This window comes from Siniperca chuatsi, linkage group LG24 (assembly GCF_020085105.1).
Source record: "Siniperca chuatsi isolate FFG_IHB_CAS linkage group LG24, ASM2008510v1, whole genome shotgun sequence".
Taxonomy (NCBI): domain Eukaryota; kingdom Metazoa; phylum Chordata; class Actinopteri; order Centrarchiformes; family Sinipercidae; genus Siniperca; species Siniperca chuatsi.
In genome coordinates, this window is record NC_058065.1 from 16,509,127 (window position 1) to 16,532,400 (window position 23,274).

General features: G+C 41.4%; 1 protein-coding gene across 1 annotated transcript in view; it reads right to left on the reverse strand.

Moving 5' to 3' along the window:
- LOC122872199 (guanylate cyclase soluble subunit beta-2-like) overlaps window positions 1–23,274 on the reverse strand; it is a 69,559-nt gene that overhangs the window by 5,235 nt on the left and 41,050 nt on the right. The window contains exons 15-17 of the mRNA XM_044188113.1: window positions 16,567–16,690; window positions 16,339–16,487; window positions 14,230–14,376 (exon numbers count right to left, since the gene is read on the reverse strand). Coding sequence (XP_044044048.1) covers window positions 14,230–14,376; window positions 16,339–16,487; window positions 16,567–16,690 — 420 coding nt within the window. The remainder of the gene's footprint in view (window positions 1–14,229; window positions 14,377–16,338; window positions 16,488–16,566; window positions 16,691–23,274) is intronic.

The window sequence follows — 23,274 nt, forward strand, 5'->3', positions numbered from 1 at the left end:
GATGCTTGGTGATATACACGTAGTATATGCAAGGCTCGTTGGTTCTAACGGTTAGCTGGTGAGCTAGGGCGGAGTCTGTAAAATGTCTGGGGACTTCTGCTGTACATTCATTCCCAATAATACTGCCCTTGATGGAAGCATTACCAAGACTTTAGCTGGCCTTACTTCCCTGTCTGACGAGTTGGCTGAAAATTCAGGCATCAACGATCCGTTTAGTAATTGGGCAGATCATTATTTTGGTAAATATAAGGCCCTATTCTAATTGTTTCCCATGCTTGTTTCGCAGCCATTTTAGTGTGCTGTGGTTGTTGCTGCATCACCTGCTTACGTGCATTGATCAACCGTCTCATTACCACTGCCCTTCCCAAAGAGAAAGACCCTCCGCCTTATCAAATGCCCCTGTTAGGTGAAGTTTTGGAGTCAGATGAGGAAGAAGAGTTACAGGGGGTACAGGTAGATGGGGAAGGGGGTTATAGTGTGTAGTTTCACCATTTTGATTAAGTTTACACCTTTAAAAAGGAGTTTTATTAATTTGTGAGAATCAAAACTTAAACGAAGATTGCTTGCCTATTATATTAATACCATGTTGAAACTTTTGTACACACACACACACACACACACAGGGCATGAGGCTTAACAATTCAAAGTGTTGTCCTGCAGACTTGCTGACTGCAGGGAAAAGTTGATTAGCTGTTGCAAACAGGCTTATATATACAAAGAAACAGGGATATCAGAAAGAACATCATGTACTGAGGATAGTATGTATTGTAATGGCCATGAGAGGAGAAGTATCAGTTGTGAGGAATGAAGCACAGACTTTAGCAACTTATAAACAGAGGGAGTGTAGGATTCCTCCACTAGGGTGCTGTCTCCACACGAAGGGTAGAATTGTGTGCCAAGAGGCTGGGACCAGCCTGTGCACCAACGAAGGGAGAGCTAAGTCTAAACCACAGCTCCTCCCCACCTCTGTAGAAATTAGATAATTGTACTTTCTCATTTAAAACTCTGATGTTTAGAAGAGCATCCTCCTTGACTGTGGTTTTCTGAATAGAAAAGATCCTTGTACAAGATATGTTTTGATCCTCCAATGTTTTAATAAATGCCAAATTAAGGAATAGCTTCTCTCCAGACTTTTTTTTTTTGCAAATAAACAAACACGCTGACATTACCCAGCAGGGAACACATGTACCCTTCCTTTTCTCTCCTTTCATCATAAGCAAACTCAGAAGGTTCTGTGCATGTGAAATTAAAGAGGCTGTGTTGTAAAATGTCATTTTCGAATAAGGTATTTTTGACACTCTGGTTGTTAGCTATTATTGCTGTTGGTTTGAGTTATAGCTCTTTAGTGTTTCTCATAAGTATTATCTTGGTGTTTATATATAGGGATAAACTTTTATAAAAGGAGATTTTCTAAGGTTTTGTACATGTGAAATTAAAGAGGTAGTGCTTTAAAATGTAATTTCTACAAAGTTGGCTCTCATAAGGTATTTTTGACTCTGGTTGTTAAAAGCTATTATTGCCATTGGTTTGAGTTATAGCTCTTTGTTTCTCATAAGTATTATTTTTGGTGTATGTATGCAGTGGTGTGAAAAAGTATTTGCCCCCTTCCTGATTTCTTATTTTTTGCATCTTTGTCACACTTAAATGTTTCAGATCAAACTAATTTAAATATAAGTCAAAGATAACACAAGTAAACACAAAATGCAGTTTTTAAATGAAGGTTGTAAGGGAAAACAAAATCCAAACCAAATGGCCCTGTGTGAAATAGTGATTGCCCCCTAAACCTAATAACTGGTTGGGCCACCCTTAGCAGCAACAACTGCAATCAAGCGTTTGCGATAACTTGCATTGACTCTTTTTTGTTTGATGATCTGAAACATTCAAGTGTGACAAACATGCAAAAAATAAGAAAACAGGAAGGGGGCAATATATATATATGTATATAAAAAAAAAACTTTGTCCTTCACCCTCCGCGGGTGGTCTCATCCTTCGAGCTCGGGTCCTCTACCAGAGGCCTGGGAGCTTGAGGGTTCTGCGCAGTATCTTTGCTGTTCCTAGTACTGCACTCTTCTGGACAGAGATGTCTGGTGTTCTTCCAGGGATCTCCTGTAGCCACTCCTCCAGTTTGGGGGTCACTGCCCCGAGTGCTCCGATGACCACGGGCACCACTGTTGCCTTCACCTTCCAGGCCCTCTCCAGCTCTTCTCTGAGCCCTTGGTATTTCTCTAGTTTCTCATGTTCCTTTTTCCTGATGTTGCCATCACTTGGTATTGCCACGTCAACCACAACGGCTTTCCTATATATATATATATATATATATATATATATATATATATATATATATATATATATATATATATATATATATATATATATATATATATATATATATATATATAGAGGTGGCAGAGCGGCTACAGCTCCTGCCTCCCAATAAGGAGATCGTGGGTTCGTGGGTTCGATTCCCGGACCGGACCAACATCACACAATCTCTCTGGGTGGAGTCTGCATGTCCTCCCCCGTGTTACCGTGGGTTCTCTCCGGGTTCTCCGGCTTCCTCCCACCGTCCAAAGACATGCATGTGTAGGTTAATTGATAACTCTAAATTGCCCGTATTGAATGAATGTGTGAGTGAATGGTTGTCTGTCCTTGTCTGTGTCTGTGTTCGCCCTGCAACGAGTTGGCCACTGTCCAGGGTGTGCCCTGCCTAAGGCCCGAAGTCACTGGGATAGGCTCCAGTCACCCGCGACCCCCTAACGGGGACCAAGCGGTAGAAAATGGATGGATGGATGGATATATATATAGGGATAAGCTGTTATGTAGGTGGATTTCTAGGGTTTTAGCATTTGTATTTCTTGTCAGTCTCTCTTAACTGCTGTTTCCGGGTCCTTACCCTTTGTCTTCACAACAAGTTGTGATACACACACACACACACACACACACACACACACACACACACACACGTTCATGAGGTCTGTTTGTTTTACATAACTGACTTGAGGACAGTTGTGTTTGTGAGGACGGTTGTGTTTCTGAGGTCTGTCTGTTTATGAAGTTAATGTTTCTCTTTGTTTTTCTCTCTCTGTCTTTTTTTGTCTGCAGCAAACAGACCCAGGTCCAGACCGTCCAGGTGCCCTCAGAACGCAGAACTACACTCCAGCAGTTGGTTCTGCTGTCTAGAGCCTTTTGGCTCACGTGTCAGAAATATGGTGTACACCATGACGATTTGTAAATGTGATTATTAAACTGTTTCAGATGCTGATTTTTATTATGTGGATAAATTGCAATGATGTTGATTTAAGGTTTTTAATAGCGTTTGATTTTTATTAGGTCATGGATCAAAACACACTAGTAAGCTATTGAATTGTTAGAGAGTTTAGCAGACTCAGTAGCACAAAAATCTTCAGAATGAATCATGTTTTCAAAACGATTTAACTGAAAATGATTTGAATGAAAATGACACACCCACTACACCTAACAGCTCTGAATAGCCAGTAGATCATCTTCTTGCTTTAAATCAAGCTAACCTTGAACAGTCGGAGAATGAATCATTACTAGTCGAAACAATCAGAATAAATTACTAGACGAAACAATCAGAATAAATAACACCCAGCTTGAACAAAGCCCTGCTTTATCAGACCCTCAGACACCCACAAACCATATCGATCTCAGCATACCCAGTCCTCCTGTGCAGCAAGTGTTTTGCAGTCCAACTGGGCCGTTATGGACGATGGACAGCTAGAACTTATCGTGGAAGTGATCCAGAACCCTAGGGGTGGTGGGAAACGAAATCTGGGGAAAATGCTGACTGTGAAATCATAAAAAAGACGTTTTCTTTACATCGTCCAGAACAGAGAGAATCAACTAGCATTTGTGCCTTGTACAGACCAGACCGGAGAAGACGAGAAAAAGATTGAGCTGATGAACTATGTTGCGGACTTTTGGAAGGGAATTGAGTGATTCAAAGAGTAGTAAAAAAGCAGTAAAGAAATGCTTGGTGTCTGATAACTTTTCTAAAATCATAAAAGAGATGAGTAAAGATTCTTGCATGAAAATGTCTCATCTGTTTCCTCTTTACACTTTGTTTGTAGACGTTGTGAGTTATTGTGTACAAAACAACATGTATCTGAATAACTGGAATGAACTGAGAAAATTTACCATATAATAATTTACCAAATTTCCCAATTTACCATATGGGAGGAATCAACATGTTAAAGTTAACCTTGAGTACTTTGAGAACCAGTCAAAGACTTTTTTTGATCGGAACAAAAATGTATTTTCAAAACAGGCTTATGCCAGAGCCTTAAAAACAAAAACAGGGGTTGAGGTCTCTAAGGCCTTTGACTCTATTTTTAAAGAAAGCCGGACCCTTGAAAAGTTACAAATAGACGTGGGCAAAGAGTTCTTTAACAAGAGGTTTGAGGGGTTGATGAAAAAATGAGGAATTAATCATTTTGCAACAGCCAGCGAACTGAAAGATTATTATTGAAAGATTAAACCGTGCGCTGAAAATGCGAATGTGGAGGTATTTTACGGCTATATACAGGAATTGCTTGACAGCTACAATAACAGTTATGATAGTAGGTATAAAAATGACTCCTATGCAGGTGACGTCAGAAAAAGGCTCTCAAGTGTTTGAAAACCTGTATGGTACATTTCCCATACGCTACGAATTAAAGATGAATTTTAAGGAGTGAGATTTGGTGAGAATATCCATTTTTTGATACAAAATATCAACAGGACAGTTACCGATGAATTGTTTACAGTAACTAAATGCATACCTCGCCAACCACCTGTGTACAAACTGAAAGATTATGACGGAGAACCTATCCAAGGCACGTTTTATGAAGCAGAGTTGCAAAAAGTCAAGGTTGGACAAAGCGTTTCAAGTGGAAGAAATTTTGGACGAGCGTGTGTCACGGGTAAAAAAACAAATGCTGGTGCATTGGAAAAACTGGCCTGAGAAATTCAACAGCTGGGTCAAGGCAAGCGACCTGAAAAATGTATAAAAACAATAGGTACGTCAAATCTAATTCATTACAACATGGAACAAATCTCAGGAGAAGGTTTCTACGCTGTCCTACAGCAGTCTTGACGTATTTAAAAATAACACAAGCTCCAGCTACCAGGTTGATTTAGTGCAGCATATTGATTTGTGGGAGGTAGCTCTGACAGAGATTTCATACCTCCACACCTGGTATAATATTTCTAACGAGGAAGCCTATTTTGAATGGAGGTAGAAACCCAAAATGAAGCGTCAGAGAGCGAGTTGTTCACCTGTCAGAGATTTAGGGGAGGTTATTAGCACAACCTGGACCAGCTCAAGACAGAGCTGATCTTAGAAAAATTGACTGTTTATTTAGGGTTTAGTGCCATTCAAAAGAGATTTGATTTTCAGGCAGGAGGTCAATATCATCTACAAGTTAATCCTCCTATGGCTTACATGTTGGGGGTTAAGCCGGGAAAATTACTTGTTTTCAATCCAAAGCTGGCTACCTATCCGCATGATATAAAGGGAGGATTTTATCGCATGTATTGTTATAGTGATGTGGTACGACATCAACTGGTTGGTGACGCTTACGCTCCGCTCTTGATAACGATCGCTATACAAGGGATGTACGGGGACGTCGTCATGCAGTATTTCAATCCACCCTGCCGGTGGTCAAGCGACACATCAAAAACATTCATATTGAGATAAAGACAGATCAAAATAACCCTGTAAATTTTACCTATCGTGAAACTAAAACGGTGTAGTCACTCATTCGTCCAGTAGTGTTCTATCGTAGAAAAGGTTTCAGTCGTAGTCATCTGGACACCAACATCAAGTTCACACGAGAGGATGCCAAAGAGAACCGCCTGGCCTTTCTTGATTGTTCTACACTCAGAGGAGAGGACGGAAAGCTCCAGACAGAAGTGTACAGGAAACCAACACATACGGATCAATACTTGCTCTTTGACTCACACCATCCATCCACAAGCTGGGTGTAATCCAGATATTACAACATAGAGCCCAAGAAGTGCCCGCCGGTTTAGAAGAAGAAAGAGGAAAGGCATGTTCAGAATGCTCTCTCAGCTTGTGGGTATGCTACTTGGGCTCTCAACAAAGTTAAAAGAGCCAAAAAACAGGACAAAAGGGAAACATAACCAAGAAGGAACGGTGTCTCCATCCCTTATGTATCTGGACTGTCTGGAAAAGCTACAAAGGATCTTTAGACAGCACGATGTTCCTGTTTTCTTTAAACCAGGCAACACTTTCAGACAGAAACTTGTTCATCCTAAGGACAAGATGCCCACACAAAAACAGAGCAATGTAGTTTACTCAATTCAATGCAGTGAGGAAAACTGCAAAGAACGGTACATAGGTGAGACTAAACAGCCACTTCACAAAAAACTTTATCAGCACAGACGTCACGCTAACTCAGGATTGCAGAGCGCCATGCATTTGCATCTAAAAGCTACAAACCACACATTTGAAGACAGTGAGGTGAAGATTCTAAGTAGAGAGAAGAGTTGGTTTGAACGGGGTGTCAAAGAAGCCATTTTTGTGAAAAAAGAAAACCCCTCTTTGAACAGAAATGGTGGTCTGAGATTCAATCTGCCCAACATTTACCACAGTGTATTAGCACCTTGGTCACGCCAATCATATGCTAATCAGGTACTTAAGAGTGATGAGGGAGGTGCATCCAGAAAACAATAGGCCTGCCTGATTACTGATTACTGGGCCATCATGGAAACAATTAGGTCAGTTTCAGGTGAAACTAGGCAGAGTAATCAACAGATACTCAGGTAGACTCCTTCCTGAGGGCAGGGCTTAAGTAACACAGAGTAGCTTAAATTTCTGAGTTCCCGGTCAATTTTTCACAATTGAGAATGACTTCCAGATGGGAGCCGAAACATCTTGATTCTGAAAACTATCGTGAAACTCCATTTTAGACCTTCCAAAAAAATTCTCTGTGACAAAAAATGATGCATCAGAGGCTCGATCCTCACCATTTTGTGAGTTATTATGAAAATCAAGTAGGGGTGCTCGCCCTGGTTTTTATGGGGCACCTGTTATGTACGAGAGAGGAATCGGTTAGATTTTTTTCTAAAATATTTCGTTTTGTATCGCCTTTGGGGAAAAAAGGATTTGCCATTGCTAAGCCTCATCTTAAAATCAGCTGCAAAAACATTGCCTCGGAGGTGATAAGCCATGCGGTTAGTAGTAGTAGTAGCAATAATAGGGGGTCAATCTGACAACGGTGCTCAAGAAGGATCTGGCGGTATGATGGTTTTAGCCAGAAGACTGAGGAAGAGACCTCCTGGGCAGCGAGTAAAAGAGCATAGGTCAAAAACGAGCAAATCAGTAGGGAGAAGTAAGTCCAGAGGAAGTCCAGAGATATATTTTAGAAAACCAATATGGCTGTTTTACATCACAAATTGGCCGAATGCACTATGATAGATGTTAGATTTATTTTCAGCCATTATTGTCAGCCATTACTGATGGAGGTCCTATCGAATTTTTTATCCCCGGGGGAAAATATATGGATCTGAATGAAACTTTGATTCATCTTCGTGTGAAAATCAAACCTAGCCACCGAAACAGCAGTGGGTCTCATCAATTATCCTCTGAATACAATTTTTAACCAATGCAATGTTATTCTGGGGGATAGGGTGATTTCACAGTCCAGTGCAACTCACCCTTACAGAGCGCTGATAGAAACCCTCCTCAACTACTCAGATGACTAAAAAGTCAGTTCACTGCCAAGTTATTTTACAACGACTCTATAGTACCAAGTAATGGTCAAAACAGGGGGTTAAATCAGAAAGCTCGGTTCACCTCAGAATCTAAAGAGCTTCACCTGCTAGGTCCTCTTCACGCAGACATATTTTTCTTACACTCTGGATCTGAGAATTAAGCTGACCAGAGCTAACGACACCTTCTGTCTTATGGGCACTGCCGCCAGCACTTCCCTTTTAAAAATACTGGGGGCTTGTTGTTTGTCAAGAAAGTCACCCTTTCCCCAGCTGTGCGTTAAGTTCACACATCAGGTTTAATGAGGGGCAACACTCTACCGTTTATCACGCGTGAATGTAAAAACCTACTCCATCCCGGAGAATTCCAAAATATGTATCCAGGAAAATCTCTTGCTGGGAACGATGCCTAAATATCTAGTGATAGCCATGATGAACCATGAAGCATTCACAGGAAAAAGCAATCTGTCACCCTTCAATTTTATTCACAACAACACTGAATACATGGCTCTGTCAGGACTGGAGACAGTTGCCCGCCAAAGCTTTCCAACCTCAGTTTAATCAGGGGTTATCTGTCAGAGAGTTTTACAATATGTTTACCGCTACAGGGAGACACTTGAAAGATTTACCTCTAAGCATCGACCGGGAAGAATTTCAGCAGGGCTACTCTTTGTTCGTTTTTAATCTCAACGTCTGTGAAGATGCTGACACATTGTTGTGCGTTTCCAACGGAAGTTTAAGACTGGAAATGAGATTCAGAGAACCTTTGCCCCATACTACCACTCTCATTGTTTATGCTTGTTACGAGTCTATTTTGGAGATCAATTCCAAATGACAGGTGCTTGTGGACTATTATATACTAGGACTATACTAGGAGATGCCTTGTGAGCCGCAGATCAGTTACCTTTACTGCGTCAATCCTCTAGACTTCCAGTTTTTTTATAGTCAACACACACCCTGCAAACAAACCAGGAGAGCACTGGTCGAGGAAGGCACTCTCACTCTCGAGGAAGGCAAAAAAGGCAGCTTTTTTGATTCTATCTTTTGAAAATGTGCTGTCTTTGTATCAAGATGATGTGATGAAAAATTATGCTATGGTTTCAAAATTTGTGAAGAAATATTGATTGTATGATGCTGCAATGAGCCAGGTCTGAGTCTGTTTTTTCCCCCCTTCTTCAACACTAGGAGTGACCCCTCATCGTCCCAACGCAGTCCTCCCTTTTGAAGTTTATGATATTGCTTGCGAGCACTAGGGTTACTCATCAAGGATGAAAGGATGTTGAGCTCCTGTAAAGTATTTAGTAAAGGATTTTTTATGCGTGACACATTCCTCATTTTTACATCCAAATCATTTTCGACCGTATATCTTATTGCTTCCCCAGTGTTGGGAGCAGAAGCTACCAACTGACTCAGACGGTTTAGCTGTTTTCGCTGAGGCGAAAATAAAAACATCTTTTGACTCATGATTTATCTTCTAATAAGCCCTCCAAGCAGCTCTCCAAACATCGGCACCACTACTGACAGCAAAGGTAAAAGAAAACCTCCAGAATGTTTTCTCTGAGCCTGATGTTTGGTTTTTAGACTGTTTTTTTTATTGGCCAAACCTGATAATTTTCTTTTGTTTTCTGAGCCGAGGTCAGGGGAATGTTTCCTTTAAAGGGGTTTTAGGAGAGCTCGCACAGAGACTGAAGAAAGTCCAATGAACAATGGTTTCAAGCTTTACGTTTCCGAGGCGTGGCGTGACAAAGCGCGTAGTAAAGGCCGACATGCTGGATCAGGACTTGGATTTAGGTAGATAGACAATGGGCCACTGATGGGGGAGTATTCCCGTCCTTAGTCTGTATTGTTCTGGGAAGCTGGGTGTAAGGTCGATGATTAAATACACATGAGGATCTTTGGTAGCGTCTACAAAGCTTTCTAATAAAAAGGCTTTTCATCCGGGAAATATTTGTTAAGCCAATATATTCATCTGTAATCTGTCTCAAGGGCTTTTAAACAGTACCAAATAATTACTGTTTAAACTGATGGTGCGGCTGTATTTACCTTGATGGAAAAGACTGAGTCAACATCATGACGGACATGTTCTTGTGATGTCTGTATTGTGTAAAAATTCTGACTATATCGGGATGGTTAGAGAGTAACTTGATCTCTAAAAAAAAAAAAATCGTTATCCAAAACATGGGTGACTCTGTTTTTAATAACCTGATCTAAAACATTGATTAACGATTATGCGTTCCTCTATATAAGTCACAAGTTTTCTGCAATAATTACCCATTTCACTTCCCTTCCAAAAGTCAGCAACATAGTTCATCAGCTTGATCTTTTTTTCATCTTCTCTGATCAGTGCGTCGTACATCTTCTCTATTTTCTCTCTATTTTATACGCGTATATGGTGTGCCTGTTGAATGGCTCTAATAAAACGATCCGTCTAAAGCCGTTTTATCAACTCATTGCAGTGCCATTCGAAGAAATAATCCGGCATCTCAAACAGATATTCGTGTTGTAGCTGACTTAGGTGATCAATTTGACAGCCGTTACAGATTTCAGATCTGTATGTGGTCAGAACCTTGCTCGACAGGCGAACCACCACAGCTCTCACCGTGTCCAGAAATAAGTCAGAGAGCACCCCGTCATGTTCGTCCTCTTTCTTGGGAGAGGGGGGTGGTGAGGCGCTTGAAGCTGAGGACATCGAAGAAGAAGAGGGCCAGTCAGGGGATTCTGTGCTTTCTGGTTGAGAAAAAGCATGTCTCAGCATATCTCTTCTACCACAGTGTGTGTGGGTCTGAAGTTGCTGGGTACCCGTTTTATGTGGAATGAATTCCAGGGTGGAGTCAGAGGAGGAGTTGGGGGTGGTGTCTTCTGCAAACAGAGTCTTTTTCATCATCAGAATGTCTCTCGATGTCTGACTCCTTAGGAAGAGATCCTTCAGTTTTTCTGCTTTTTCAACCATCATTTTCATCCACACCTTGATGGGCAGCCGTAATGACGTCTGGAACACTCTGCATTCGGTATTGAAATATTCCAAGACGAATTCGTCCAAGGGTTCATCTCCTTCGACCACGGCTTGAACAGTAGAATCATCTGCCGGAACCCAAGCTTTTTGTCTCCTAAATGTTGCAGGTTACAATTTTTTTCGGGGCAAGCACGGGTGGAAATTTGTGTTTAACACACACGTGTTTGCATCTGTTTGTATTTTGTCGCAGGTTCCTTTCCTTCATTTGCTCTGAGGGTTGCTCTGAGGTTGTTTGAAACTAGTGTATTGATGGGAGCGTTGCTTTTCGAGTGAGGGGGCTAAACGTTTCTCCTTTCTCCAGCTGGTAAAAACAAAGCTTGTTGACTTCAGAGATGAACGCATATCCCCACACACCTCCATCTTCTAAAACCCATTCCTCCTGAAGCGTACTGGGGGGAGGCATCTGGATCAGACTCAAAACACATGTTTCTTGGGTGCGACCCCTGGTGTTGCATTTTGAAAACTTGTCACAGGCGTTTGGCTGATCATCTTTAACTGATTCATCTTGTTTAATGTTTCAGACCATAAATATTCAGCTTTTATTTTATTTTTTCGTTTCACGCAAGCTCTTCCTAACCTATTTTCCCATTTGCTAACCCTAACCCCACCTGCTCTGCTCCCATTGGTTCACGCAAGCTCTGCCTACCCTGCCACATTCTTCCAATTCAATCACACCTCACTCTGCACCATACAGACAACAGAGAAGGATGTGTCTTTTTCTCTTGAACGATTAAGATGGTAAGTTTGTAAATTATTTTTTATGCTTTTGATACTATTGATTTCACATAAATTAAATTATTTAATCATATTATTTAATTTACAGGGTTTTTTTCATTCTCATGCCTGCTTTGCTCCCATTGGCTCCTGCTCACCTCAATGGCTTCGCTGCCATTGGCTTCTGCTTGCCACGCCTGCTTCTCTCCCATTGGCTCCTGCTAGCTACACCAGTTTCACTCCCATTGGCTCCTGCTCACCATGCCTGCTTCACGCTCATTGGCTCCTGCTAGCTACACCTGCTTCATGTCCATTGGTCCACGCATAGCGCCACCCACTTCCAGAGTGAGGGAGAGGTCAAGATGTCAAGGGGGCGTGGTTTAATTCATGTTTAATCAAAGGTCACCATTCATCACCCGTCGATTAAAAAGTCACAGAAAGTGTTGCATATGATCTGGGGTTGATCTCACCGAAGCTCAACTTAAAATAAAGAAGTCCCAATTGTACCAGTTAGTCACTAATAATCTCACCAGTCGTCTCCTTGATAGTGAGCTGGTAACAATGTTGAAGCCTATGGATCAGCACTTCTGGCTGAAAGAGAGGAAGTTTGCTAAACTTCTTGGAGAGTCAGCCAATGTAGCTGTCAATGAGTTCAGAGACTGGAAATTACAAGGTAAGGAACATCAGGGTAAAACCTTGAAAAGACTTACAGTGGCGAGCAACACTGTACTTCTGACCTCTGCAGAGTGTGAGAGGGGCTTTTCGGCATGTAATGACACTGACTGTAAGACCAGGAACAGGTTGCGAGCCCGGAGCCTTACCGCATTGTTGTTCATGGACGTAAATGGGTCTCCTATCGACAAATTTGACCCTCTCCTGTCTGTCCAATCTTGGATAAAGGACATCACACTTCAGTATCATGGGTTCCAGGACCGTGACTGCAGCCTGCTGAGAACAGACCACTTTTGTGGTCTATTTTGTCTGCGTAATGGTAAGAGGCTGGCTACTACTTTTTGCCAGGCTATTGTGTTATGTGGTGTGCGCCATCACTTTTTCATTTTTAAATTAAACAAATTAAATAATTTAATGATACCGTTGATATGACAATTGTTGAACAACATTACTGCTTTACGTGCACTGTTTAATTCATGGGCCCTTGCACTGGTTGTGGTCTACTACTCTACTAGTCTCTATATTGACTGCTTGCTTTGTATTGGATTTACGACTTGCAAAAACCGACGCATCCTCCCATTAGTGGAACGCTACATAGAATAGGCTACTGTGTACCTGTAGACCAGCAGTGCATAAAATACTAACACCTAGGCCTACTTTCATATGATCCCAAAAAGAGTGGAATTGCGTTCTCCCCTTGAGCGATGGGTCTCGGTTGGCAAATTTCAGACTACTTACACTTTGTTTTGGGTTGTTGCAATCTACTTGATACAATTGTTGCAAGTAGTGGGCTGCTCGGTGTGTGTGAAAATGTTGGACCACATAATGAGCATTGAAGTCTGTCTTTCTCTCTCTCTCTGAAAGAGCACCCGTTAGGCTAATATTTATTTATGTATCTCCGCCCCTAAAGCAGTGTATTTTGTTAATGTGCTGTTGGCTTTAATTGAGTGTTCCTGTACTATAAATCTCGTTGAGATGCAGGGGAATGTATTTTTAATTTTGTGTATGTTGATTAATTTTGATTTATATATTTATTTATATATTTAATATTGATTAATAAAACAAACTCTTTTTATTCCCATCCTTCCTCAAGACTCAGTGCTCTCAGCCCTTATCTTGTGGGAACAAAATTCCTTATGCTCTGTGTAGATTGGTGAAGAAGATTTCAGAACAAATCATTCATCATTCATTTATTTCATCGCCTATCATGGAAAATCTACTCAGCTCAGCCAAGTTATTAAAACTCCTTTATGTGTGTGCCCAAGTACCACCAGCGTCTTCTGGTTGGTTCATTTAGTGCCATTGTGAGAAAAACAGATTAAGCACACCTAATCAGGCCTTGTTGCATGGTTAGGTGAGAAATTCAGAAGCACTTTGAAATCTTTGTTGGTACGTTTGCAAAAAAAAATCAGCTAGTATTGAGTTACTCTTTACACTTAAAATTAGCTGAAGACTTGTTATTGCTGACCTTAAGTGGTTGAAGTTCTCATCTTGCTGCAGTGATGCAGAAGTGTACCCACATCAAGGAAGCTACGCCCAACCACCGGCAAGTGTGCAGAGGTGCAACAGACTTCACACTTACAATCAGAAAAGGTCAATGAAAAATTTCTTTTCAGCTTGATTTCCAGTTACTCTAAGGTAATATTGGAGAAACTAGCAAGAGACAGCTAGATTTTGAAAGTATCCAACTGAAAAAATCTCACCCCCTCCCTTCAGGCCTCACTCCAAAGCCACTCCTCCAAAACACATTTTCATGCCAGCCAATCATTTCATTTAGGCTGAATGAAATGATTGACTGGGCATATTACAGGCCTATGGACAGCCACAGATACTGGATTTTTTTTTCATTTTTTCCCCAGAGCATTTGATTTATTGATTGCTGTTGGGATATAAAAAGAATTTCAACAAATACAACAAAAATGCTTCTGAAATACATTACCTACCCTAGCTATAAGAAAAATTCTTTCTATTGGCACTGACTAGAAGGCGCCACGTCTCCTCTTTTGGTCATGATATACATGGACAAGATATCAATTAGTAAGGGAAAGCATAGAAATGTAATTCATAAATTATCTGACATGATTAAAAATTCTTACCTGTATGGGTTCGCCTGTTACAGGATTGGTGACCTCTCTGGCTGCTATCCTCATACCCAAAGCAAAGTTTGCCACTCTGTGAGCATGGGTTTCTGTAGGAACTGGAACGCCACCCACCACCATGTATGCATCACCAATAGTCTCAACCTTCAGGAAACCAATAAACTCCAAGTCAATTCAAATAATATCTGATTGAGAAATGTGAAATTCAAAATGCACAGTTACATACTTCTATTAAACAGGTTATGATAGATCTTTAAACTTGTAATGCAGTCACCACCATCTACAATATAGCATGCATCACATGAAGCTTAGCGAAAGTTCAATCAGGAAGACTGTCTTCATGCTACTCATTTATTTTCTCTCTCTCTCTTCCATTTCCTGCTTCCAACTCAATCAGCTGCGTCACGCTTTCAGTTAAACCAATCTGATTTTGCCATGACCTCCCTCTGTCAAACTTAAAAACTGTTCTCCTCACCTTTTTCAGTGTCTTTTTGTTAGTAGCAAAGTTAATATCTAATTCCGACAGTGATCCTCTCCTGGAGGTCCATGCCTCCCTCTCTCCCAGCTCCCTGAGCTGGCAGATCAAGCTCTGTGATCCTGCTGAGTATTTGCTACTTCCTGTTCAAGACAAATCGGCTCCAACTCCCTCTGGACCTACTTGTGTCCACAAGGGCCAAAAAATCTAGCCTGTTCTCATTCCCAGGGCGTCATATAGCGAGGTTTTGTCACACCCCTTGGCGTTGTATATAGATGCACAAGGTACCCTTTAGCTTTGTATGGGATGCACAGGGCTGCCAGAAAGCCTTAATAAAGTCAGGTGATGTAGTGTAATGAGCGACATAAAGAGCGAGAAAGTCCACCTGTGGAGGTGGTGGGGTGGGATGGATGACACAAACAAACACAAGACTTTCACCCAGGAGACAGGGGTTTGTGCCCCTTGTGAACCAAAAGTTAACGTTGAGTTATTAAAAGTTTTAAGTTACATCATGTTACAAGTCACGTCATGCGAGTTACGTGACTTGCGTCATGTGGCTTCCTACTACCTATCCAAGTAGTTTCTGAAGGCGTCTCCTACAAACGCTAAAGGGTACCATGTGCATCTGTATATAATGCCTAGGAGCATGACAAAATGTCACTATATGACGCCCTGGGAATGAAAACGGGTGAGAATGAGAAAATAAGACCCTTCTCAGGCTCCTCAGTATTGCCAACCATACGTCAACTGCCTCCAGATCAGCCAATAGCAAAATTTAATTGCAATAGCCAGGTTTCAACCTGTAGAGGGCAGTCGCTATGCTTCTTTATAACACAATATGTAATTCAAATACTTTTCACTAAAATGTCAAGATTTGAACCTGAATCCATCAACAACACTAATAAATACCCATATATATTGGTTTTCAGCTGAAAAAAAGTAGTTTGGGGGTTTAGTTACACTTTAAGGAAGCTTCATCTCAAACATTTTTTATTAGCAAAGGAACTGAAACTTTTTTTCCCCAGCCAGTGCTGATGGTATGCTCTTTTCATTTTCAGTTTGAAACTACAGGTTTTCATTATACAACTGAAAACTACAGTATTTCTGTTTTCTCAGCCAAGAAAATGCAGATCTTATTTGAATATTTAACTTTTAATTAGATTATTTATAACTTTAGTTACAAATGTTAAAAGTCAAACAGCAAGTTTGATACAGAATTCAGATTTAATAAAATGCCATTGAACCCCAAGTCTAACTACTTCATGGGTAAATCATGGTTAATTTTGAATCAAAGGAAGGATTATTGTGCTGAAGCTACAGGAAATCAAAATTGTAAATATGTAGCCAAATGGGTGTGTATCAGAAACCTTGCCATCACCTCCTTGACATTGCAAATTTGTACATAATACAGTGGGTGTACTTTGCAGGGTGGGGGAGAAAAATGGAAAAAATATAAAAACTATCCATGGAAAGGTCTGATTAAGCACATGTGGGAAATGGCAGAAATAGCAACATCAACAGTGCATTTTAGCTACAACACAATAGCTTCCTTGTTTGAACATGAATAGCCTTTTATAACATTATCTAGAAATAGTTATTTCAACCACCAGAATAGCCATGTGGGATAATACCTTATAGATGTCGTGTATATTGGTGAGTCGGTCGAACTTGGAGTACATGGAGTTGAGCATGTGAACAATATGGATGGGCTCACAGGCAGCACAGATGTTTGTGAAGGTTACCACATCACTGAACAATATAGTGCACACCTCAAACTCCCCTGAAAAAGACAGACACTTTGACAGAGCAACAGTCAACAATATGTAGAGATAGACAGCACGGATGATAGACAGACTGACCTGCCTTTACGCTTTTTCCGTCTTTAAGCTGATTGGCTATGTGGCGTGGAAGCATGGCATACAGTAGAGTCTCTGTCTTCTCTTTTTCAGACTCTAGGTGCTGCGACAGAATTCTCAATTCCTCCTACAGACAGATACACACGCACATACACAGACACACAATAAATTTTTCCCGTGCACACACAATTATGCAACACGATTGTAATGTGATGTAAATATTTTTATATGATCATGACACATCCATGAGAATGTCACTATTTATTATGTGCTCAATTTAACTAATGTACATGGATACTTGGACTGTTGTTGTATAGCGCCTTTCTAGTCTTCTGTAGGAAATTATGGTTTAAATGGCATCAATATTTATATTAAATAATAGAATAATTATTGTTGTTACTAAATAATAATTATTACTTATTAATGATAGAATTTAACTTGTGTTAAATTCACTTTGGGCACCACTCTTAAAGGAGAGAAATTGATAGCCAATTAATTAATTTAGTCTCATAAACTATACTAAACTATCAATTTGGGACTGATTAACAATTAAATTAATAACTATAGAGGTTGGTGATATATTAGATACTCTTATGCAACATTAAAGAAACCAGCATGTATATCCACAAGCATTTATTTAAAAGATAAACAAAAGCAAAACGCACAAGATGAAACCAAACTAAACTAAACAGCAAAAGGTTGTGTGCATGTGTGTGTGAGAAGGAGAAATGGCTGCATGGATTCAAAATTGTGGCTGAGGCCATGTGGCGTAGGACAAAGGAAAACTACAAAACAATTTGGCTGACAAGTCATATGGACTCATGTCCAAGATGGCGTTTGAGACCATATGTGCGTGTTTAGCTATGTTTAAGGCCAAATTAAGGTGATGTGTGTTATCTGTGTAGGATAATGGTGCAAGGTTAGAAATGAGGATAGTTAGTTTGCATGCAAGACCCTGTGACTGTGAGAAACATCACTAACATCAACTTAGCATGTGTAGAAGTAGACATCCAGCTGTACTTATAAATTAGCTAAAGCAATTAGATAGATTTTGGTTATTTGATAACTAACACTTTAAGCTCTCATAGTGTTTGCTATTGCTGCTAGCCATTTAAGTTGAACCTACACGGTAGGAATTGTAAGAATTTCTGCTCAGCATTTGAATACCGTATATTCAATGCAATCTAGTCAAGCTGTCAGCTGTCAATTTAAGTGCTCCTTTTTTACGACACAGCATACCTGTGAAACAGAGAGAGTTTGTATCTGGCTGTTACTGCCATGCATTCCATCCTGAGTAAGAATAGAGCCTAAGATAGAGCCATAGCATTCAATTAAATTCAATTACATTTTATTTATATAGTGCCAATTCATAACATAAGTTATCTCATTGCACTTTATTGCATGCTACCAGCCCTGTGAAACATAGAAGTTACCTAGCTATAACTGCCATGTGTTCCAGCCTGAGTCAACTTTAAGAGACAATCCTCTGACTGTTACTGCCGTGCATCTCAGTTAGTGCATGTTAAAACTGTAATAAGCAGACTTACTCTTGTAAACCCGCTTTGCCTTTACTGGCCCTAATGTGCTATGCCCACTAAAGCCACTAGATGGTGCCATAGCTACCCTTTTTCCACAGGAAGCTACTCCCCATAGTGTAGGCCACCACATTGTTAGGTTAGGCTAGTGTTCAGCCCAAGTTACTCTACCAGGTGCCAACGCAACACCATAGCCAACCACTTTGCTTCGTTGTATTAAACAACGTGCTTAATCTCGATTCAAAACACAATAATGGAGAACCCCTGTGTAGAACAGTTAGAGAGAAGAGTTAGATCTCTGCTCACGCAAGGAGGAATTGTTAAGGCTTAGATCAGAACATCTTGCCCCACCACAGGGTGATTCTGGTTACTCCAATTCACACTCCTCTCCACTCAGAAGATAGGAACAATTCCCAACCGACCCTGAGTTATTGGGAATGAATCAGCTCCTCAACCTCCACTGAGAGACAGAGGTAAGAGCTACTTGGCTGCCATCTCTCTGAAACAGACAGTTAGGAGATATGTAGTTGATCCTTTTGGAGATATTCTGCCCCATGTTGCTCTTGGTGGGAATTGTTGGGTCTCTGTAAATAATATTACGAGTACAGTCTAGACTTGCTCTATAGGAAAGGTGCAATGAGATACCTAGAAATTGGCGCTATATAAATAAAATTGAATTGAAATATAATGTTTTGGGGGTTTGTTGCCTTTATTGGATAGTGACAGGTAGAGACCGATAGCAAATGGGGAGAGAGAGAGGTATGACATGCAACAAAGGTCACCAGCTGGAATCGAACTAGCGATGGTTACAACTATGCTGCCATGTGGCATGCGCTGTAACCATTAGGCTATCAAGGAGCTCCTGTGCTATAATGTATTGCTCAGACTTCCAGATGTCACAGCGCACCCTTGGCTTTCTCCAATCTTACCTTGATGTCCTTTTGTGTCCAACTGTCCTTGCTGATAAGGCTGCCTAAATAAGTTCTGCTCTGCCCAGCAGAATTGGGTGTAAAACTCCAACACTCAGGTGGTGGCACACATCACGGTTTTCCTGTAATGCTCTTCTCAGATACTGATGCACGGCACATTCATCAGTAGTCATCCAAAGGGGGGGTTAGAACATTTCAGGACTGTTCAGCCTGCTCCCCGCAGAACCACACCAGTAGTTATGACAGCTGTTCAGCCCCTGCCTCTCAAACAGAGAGAACTTTATAGCATGTGATGCACATGTCTATAGTAATGCTAACTTAGCCTCGCCTTCACAAGAAAGGACCTCACAATGTCCCCGCCTTTAAGTACTTGAGTTTATAGCTAAGGACAATGAACATTTTGATCCAGACAACTTTGTTCACCACATAGACAATTACTTTAGGGAACCATACCACAATCTAGTTGACTTGCAACCAAAAGGTAGAAAGTTAAACTTGTGTGAAAGACCAGCTCTAAAGCTGTCCATCAGTTTATACAGTCACAACCTCCCAGTGTCAGAGATGACTACAAAGAGCTCCGTCAAGCACTAATAGAAGACTTCGCTTCAATTGCTGACAAGATCACATCAGTGGTTGAGCCCTCCAAATTAAACATTCACATTGTGAGTGTCTCAGAGAATCCTACAAACGAGTTAAGAGAAACTTAAGGCACAAGAGCTCCAGAGTTCCCTTCTCACTGTCATAACTGACAACAACACACAGTAAGACAGATGCAGACAGAATTTGTTAGCAACAGCAGCAAACTCAATAGTCCTGAACTCAGCAATAGCCAGACATCATACTATTAGCTGAGAAAAGCCTAAGTTCTAATTGGAGTCAGACACTACTGTCCAATTTCGCAAGTACACTTGGACCAGCTCTTTGGTAGTATTTTGTCAGTAAGATTACTAGTTGCAAAACACTAGCTTAGGGCACCCCATTAGTGGCTTATTCATTTTAGGTGCCACTCTCTCTGCATCTCACCTTTACAGATTTACACCACTAACCTTCCTGTTCTCACTAACCTGATGAGTAACTGAGAATCACTGGTTATTTATCTTAGGCATACTATGTCATTGTCATGTTTATCTGGATTTTGTAACTTGTTGACTATTTTGTATAGCCAAAATACATAATGTTGACCAAAGTTGGTTAATGAACTGCCCAGATGTTACAAACTTGAATGAACCGACGCATTAACTCTTTCATACTTGTGCTCGCAGGATCACACATTGAGCGCAATCCTGAGACCAAAAGGGGGAATGGTGGGATCACTGAGACTCAGAAGACCTTTTTTCCATGAGTAAGATGAGACGTTGATGATAGATCTTTGATTAAAAAAAAGACTATGAAGAAATGTATGTTTTCGTTGACGAGACCAGACTAAAATGTTAATGGTGGGTTAGTGGACATTAAAAAAAATGCATGATATTTCCCGCCAGTTGCGCGTCTAGTCTGTCTGTCTATATATATATATATATACAAGACGGAAATGGGCGAGATGCGATAATATGGCTCTGTTGGAATGCTACTACTCCAGTAACCCTAGTCAGAGGGGTTACATGCGAAGGATGTGGGATGAATGGTTACTTCGAAACCCACAATCACAATGCTTACGGCGAAGCAACTAGTAGCTCAGTGTTCCAACATCCACAAGCGGCAAATGCTATCACAACTTGAGATTGACGAGGTACAACACAAATGCTACGGCAAGGGGGAGCCAGGACTACAGGTCAGAGGGGAGCAACCAGCAGCTCCCCAACCAGAGATTGGGTACGAAGCCCCAAGAGAAATCACGCTGAACGAGGCAGCGACTGACCTGAAAGATAAGATCATGGCGAGGATGAATACAAGGCAACCCCGACGCCAACTACAACGGCTAAGTGAAGTACCATCAGAAAGTCTCCTGGAAGATGTGAATGCAGCATTGAGAGCGATCCCTACCACAACCATCACTGAAACCAATGAGCTGATATACGCCTCAGCAGCAGTGATCCTAGAGATGCTTGGCTACGAGAGTAACCATGGGAGCCATGAGAGACCCACCATGGAAACGAAGGTTGGAGGCAAAAATCATGGAGGCCCGGAGCGAAGTAAGCCAACTGACAGAGGCTGAGAGAGGTGCAATGAGAAAGCAAGTACCCAAGAAGTACAACCAGATGTCCATACCTGAAGCACTCGAAACTGCCAAACAAAGGCTCCAAGCCTTGGCCAGCCGCCTAAAGAGATACACGAGAGATAATGAAGCCAGAAGAATAAACCGGCTGTTCGCAACTCAACCTGCGAAAGTGTATGCTCAATGGCAGGGTAATAACAGCAGAGCAGACCCACCAAGGCTGGAAACGGAGCAGTACTGGAAAAGTATATGGGCTAGAGTGGGCTGGATTGAAGGACAGCACAGAGGCACTCATCATGGCTGCACAGGAGCAGGCCCTGAGCACCAGAGCAATAGAGGCCCAGATCTACCACACCAGACAAGACCCAAGGTGTAGGTTGTGCAAAGAGGCCCCTGAGACAATCCAGCACATAACTGCAGGGGGTAAGATGCTGGCAGGAAAAGCATACATGGAGCGCCATAACCAAGTAGCTGGCATAGTGTACAGGAACATCTGCACGGAGTATGGACTGGAAACCCCGAGGTCAAAGTGGGAAACACCTCCAAAGGTGGTAGAGAATGACCGAGCCAAGATCCTGTGGGACTTCCAGATTCAGACTGACAGAATGGTAATGGCGAACCAGCCTGACATCGTGGTGGTGGACAAACACCGGAGGAAAGCCGTTGTGGTTGACGTGGCAATACCAAGCGATGGCAACATCAGGAAAAAGGAACATGAGAAACTAGAGAAGTACCAAGGGCTCAGAGAAGAGCTGGAGAAGGCCTGGAAGGTGAAGGCGACAGTGGTGCCAGTGGTCATCGGAGCACTCGGGGCAGTGACCCCCAAACTGGAGGAGTGGCTACAGCAGATCTCTGGAAGAACACCAGACATCTCGATCCAGAACAGTGCAGTACTAGGAACAGCGAAGATACTGCGCAGAACCCTCAAGCTCCCAGGCCTCTGGTAGAGGACCCGAGCTCGAAGGATGAGACCACCATGAAGGGTGAAGTTTATATATATATATATATATATATATATATATATATATATATATATATATATATCCCTGTCATTGATAGATGTGTGCAGATTCCAAGAATCGCAGGTGATGCTGTCCCAAACCAACAGCGAGTTAATGACAACATGATGGCTTCAACGAAAAACTGGTTTGGTTAGGAAAAAAAGAATAGATCTGGACACACTGTAAGTAGGCAGAAGGGAAAACATAATGCACTATAGTAACGGGAGACGGAGAAACGCCCTGTGTCTACAAATTAGGTGGGAAGAATACAACCAACCCTGCTATTTATGCCACGGTAAGTTAGCTAACTGTAAGTCCTAAAACTAACTAAGCATATAAATTTGCTAACGTTAAGTCAATGTTACTGGGCAGTGGCAATGTCAACTTAGCAAATCTGTTAGCAAGCCATGTTGGCTTAGCCTGGCTGGAAGCCGTTTTTTTTCCCAAAAAAGTTTTCAGTTTTCAGTTTTAGGTTCCTGGGACTCACCAAAGAGAACCTGACATGGTCCTATCACAGATGCACATTCTTTCTGGCACACCCGACATGTGCACACTTGCACTCACACACACAAACACACATGCTCTCCTTCTCTCTCTCTCTCTCTCACACACACACACATACACACACCCTTTTGTTCTTTAGTGCATTTATAATAGGATTTCATATTGTATGTTTTTACTTTTATTATCTTTTTAATAAATACTTGTGGATATACATGCTGATTTCTTTCCAACCTCCTCTATGTAGAACGCCAAATTCTGCAAACCTACTGTGAAGGAATTTTCCTTAGGAGCCTCAAATGAAGTGATGTACCCACATCATTTCATTTGAGGTGAAAGGCAGGACACTATAGAAGTCACGTAGGGGTCACTTGCAATTCTGAAAATGGAGTTGATTCCATGTTCTCTAGCAATAGTTCACTGTCTCCCTATCTGTCTCTCACGTCTGGGAAGGCCGACGGCTGGCCAGGCAGATGGGGCTGTTAGCAAGGCAACCCCAAGGCCACTGTTAGCATTCTTTGTCTCAAGAATAGAAAGAAATACAGACTGATTTCCCCGTAGAATGTACGACATTTGACCTGTTAGTTCCA